Raw genomic sequence first — 2855 nt, 5'->3', positions numbered from 1 at the left:
AAGGCAGAACAGCCCCTTACCTCACAGGGCAGATCAAAATGCTGAGGACAAAGATGGGTTTGTCTGGCTGACCTTGACCTGTCCTTCCACTGTCTAACTGTGGTCCACGCATGCTGGCTCAGAAGCTCATGCCTAAGTGTCTCCAGCCCTGCCCCTGCTCTCCTGTCCTGCATAGTTGGAACACTTCGGATGGAGAAAGACAGCTTAAGCAGAGTGATTGTATTTGTTGTTTACCACCAACAGCCCTCTGGAAGAGCAGGTCCAGTGCAAGCCAAGCTTCTGGGCATTTCTAGAGGATCAGAACGCCCCCAGGTTGACAGAGGTGTCTGAGTACTGGAGAGAGAAAAGAGAAGGAAGAATATTCAGAAAAAGAAAAAGAAAAAAAGGCAGTTGTGCAGGCTGGGGGAGGTAACTCAGTGAAGCCCTAGTTTTCTCAGGACCTGAGGTCAATCCCAGGATCCAGGTAAAGGCTGAGCATGGTAGCACATGCTTATAATCCCAGCCTTGTGGAGGCAGAGACACAGAGATTCCTGCTGTTGGATGGCCAGCCAGCCTAGCCTACTTGACACATTCCAGGCTGCTGAGAGGCCGTCTCCTAAAAAGGTTCATGGCAGCCAAGGTTGTTCTTCGGCCTATACGTGCAGGCATACACACATGCATACATGTGTACATGCACACACAAAGAAAATAGGCATGTGTGAGAACCCCATAGCTCCCCCACCTCCCCCAAGCTCTCTGTTTCACAGACATGTTGTTTTTCATTAAGGCTCTCAGCATTTGGTGACGTGTGCCTTCAAGACGCTGCCTTGGGTGGAATTTCACAAATTGCCCTTTAGAGCACGTAAGCAATAGATAGTTCTGTTTTTCAAATCACAGATCCCCCAGCCCAGACTCCCCCACCAACCTTGAGGTGAGAGGATCCACACACTGGTGGTAGTACTGCTGTTTGTGGCCATAGTGGCAAGATTGGTGGTAGCTGGGCCTGGGCCTCGGGGTTTCTGCCGGTATGTTCTGCGGCTATACTTGAACATCCTGGAACACTTGCGCCGGGACCCACCCATACCTGGCCTTCGGTATGGAGAACTCATGCCCCGAGGCCGAGGGGCACGGACAAGCTGAGAGGGCCCCATGACTGCAAAGAGCTTCTGGGGGGTTCTGTTGACCAGGCAACTGAGGTCTCTGTGACATAAGGAGCCTGCCTGAGGGTGATGCTCTTTGTCACAGGTTTGTCCCCTCCCCCACCCAGACATAGCTCAGACTTCCTCACAGTCCTCTTCATGGAGAGTAGCCCAAGAGCCAGACAACCACAGTTTGATCCCTTAGGGAAAAGAACTCTGGTGGGGGTGGGGGAAATCACTCAGTTATTTTCCTTCATCCACATTAATAATACTAACAATGTATTGAGCACCTACTGTGTGCCAGATACTAAGCTTAGTATTTCACAAACTTGATTTCATTGACTTCACCACAGCCTTGTGAGGAGACGTTATCAATAATCTTATTTATAGAAGTTAATTATCATTCTTCCCAGTAATTAGAGGTTTAGAAAGTCGTTGTAAACACTGAATTAGCAAATACTGAATCTGGGTGTACTAGTAAAGTTCTTTGATCCCAGCACTTGGGAAGCAGAGGCAGGAGGATCTCTGAGAGTCTAAGGCCAGGCAGGCTGGTCTACACAGAGCAGCAGGTTCTCAACCTGTGAGTCGAGACCCCTTTGGGGGTCGAATATCACATCTCCTGCATTTCACATTAGATTCACAACAGTAGCAAAATTATAGTTCTGAAACAGCAATGAAAATAAGTTTACGGTTGGGTCATCACAACATGGAGAACTGTATTAAAGGGTTGCAGCATCAGGAAGTTGGAGAACCATAGAGTTCCAGGTCAGCCTATGACTATGTAGTGAGACCCTGCCTCAAATAAACAATAATACTGAATCACTCATTACTTCTTTTTTTTTTAAATATGAAGGGGGTACTTTTATTATTTTCTTACATAACATCTTAATGAATACATGTACATTTTTCTCAGCTGGCAACTAAGACACACAGCAAAACTTCCCTGTGCTTGGGAAGTCAAGAGCAATCACCTGTCTCTGGGAGGATTTGGTTTCTTACGACGATTGTGATACTGTTCGCGCAGGAACCAGCGGTGCTCCGTGGTGGAGAACACCTTGCTGAGTTGTTCTATCATGGGGCCTTGCTCAAGCCATTTGCTTTTTATTTCTAATTTGACTTTAAGCATTTGTTCATGTGTTTCTTCATTATTATTCAAAATGTCAGGGTGAGGGATAGGTTTTGTGTGTTCATACGGGATGTCCATAGAAGGGTGGTAGCACACTACTATCCGCCATGGGATGTCAAAGCGAGCTCTACCTTGCAGTTGTAGTCATCTGGAAGAGAAGAATGTGTAGATTTACAACAAACACTAGATAAGGCTCCATTTTGGATTGGAAATAAATGTCTCCAGACAGTTCTGCTTGATGTCACCCATTTTACTGCTGCAGCCATGATCTTTATAAGGTGACATGAAAAAAAAAATTGTGAGGCGAAATCGCTTCTCAAATCTGTTTTTAGGCACACAGGCTTTCATTCCACTGGCCCGCCATCTTGCTTCAATCCCACTCCTTACTTCTAAGAGCTGCACAGGTTCCTGTGACTCCTGGTCATAATATTTTTGCCAGACTATCAATGCATCATCTGTTTTTAGGTCTAGAGGCTATTTATTTGTTCTTTTTTTGTCATTGTTTTTTGCTGATATCTTTCTTTTCTTTTTATTTTGTTTTGATTTTTCAAGACAGGGTTTCTCTGTGTACCCCTGGCTCTCCTGGAACTCACTCTATAGATCAGGCTGGC

The 2855-nt window shown here is 45.9% G+C and overlaps 1 protein-coding gene and 1 pseudogene across 1 annotated transcript; both read right to left on the bottom strand.

The window, feature by feature from the left end:
- Positions 1-289: 289 nt before the first annotated feature.
- On the bottom strand, positions 290-1130 carry P3r3urf (PIK3R3 upstream open reading frame). The gene is made up of 2 exons (XM_075946981.1): positions 905-1130; positions 290-333 (listed from the first exon to the last, which is right to left on the bottom strand). The coding sequence occupies exons 1-2, from the start codon at positions 1128-1130 to the stop codon at positions 290-292; spliced, it is 270 nt and encodes an 89-aa protein (XP_075803096.1).
- Positions 1131-2085: 955 nt separating this feature from the next.
- LOC142834298 (large ribosomal subunit protein mL42-like) lies at positions 2086-2510 on the bottom strand (annotated as a pseudogene).
- Between the last annotated feature and the right edge of the window lie 345 nt (positions 2511-2855).

This window comes from Microtus pennsylvanicus, chromosome 13 (assembly GCF_037038515.1).
Source record: "Microtus pennsylvanicus isolate mMicPen1 chromosome 13, mMicPen1.hap1, whole genome shotgun sequence".
NCBI classification, from domain to species: Eukaryota; Metazoa; Chordata; class Mammalia; order Rodentia; family Cricetidae; genus Microtus; species Microtus pennsylvanicus.
The sequence above is the reverse complement of the archived record's forward strand: the minus strand, read 5'-3'. Positions and strand labels throughout refer to the sequence as shown.

What these genes read in the sequence shown, in the direction of transcription:
- P3r3urf (XM_075946981.1), bottom strand. Translation starts at nt 1,130, where the DNA reads ATGGGGCCCTCTCAGCTTGTCCGTGCCCCTCGGCCTCGGGGCATGAGT. An exon ending in GTGGATCCTCTCACCTCAAG is followed by an intron (nt 334 to 904) that starts GTTGGTGGGGGA and finishes TTCTCTCTCCAG; the next exon opens with TACTCAGACACCTCTGTCAA.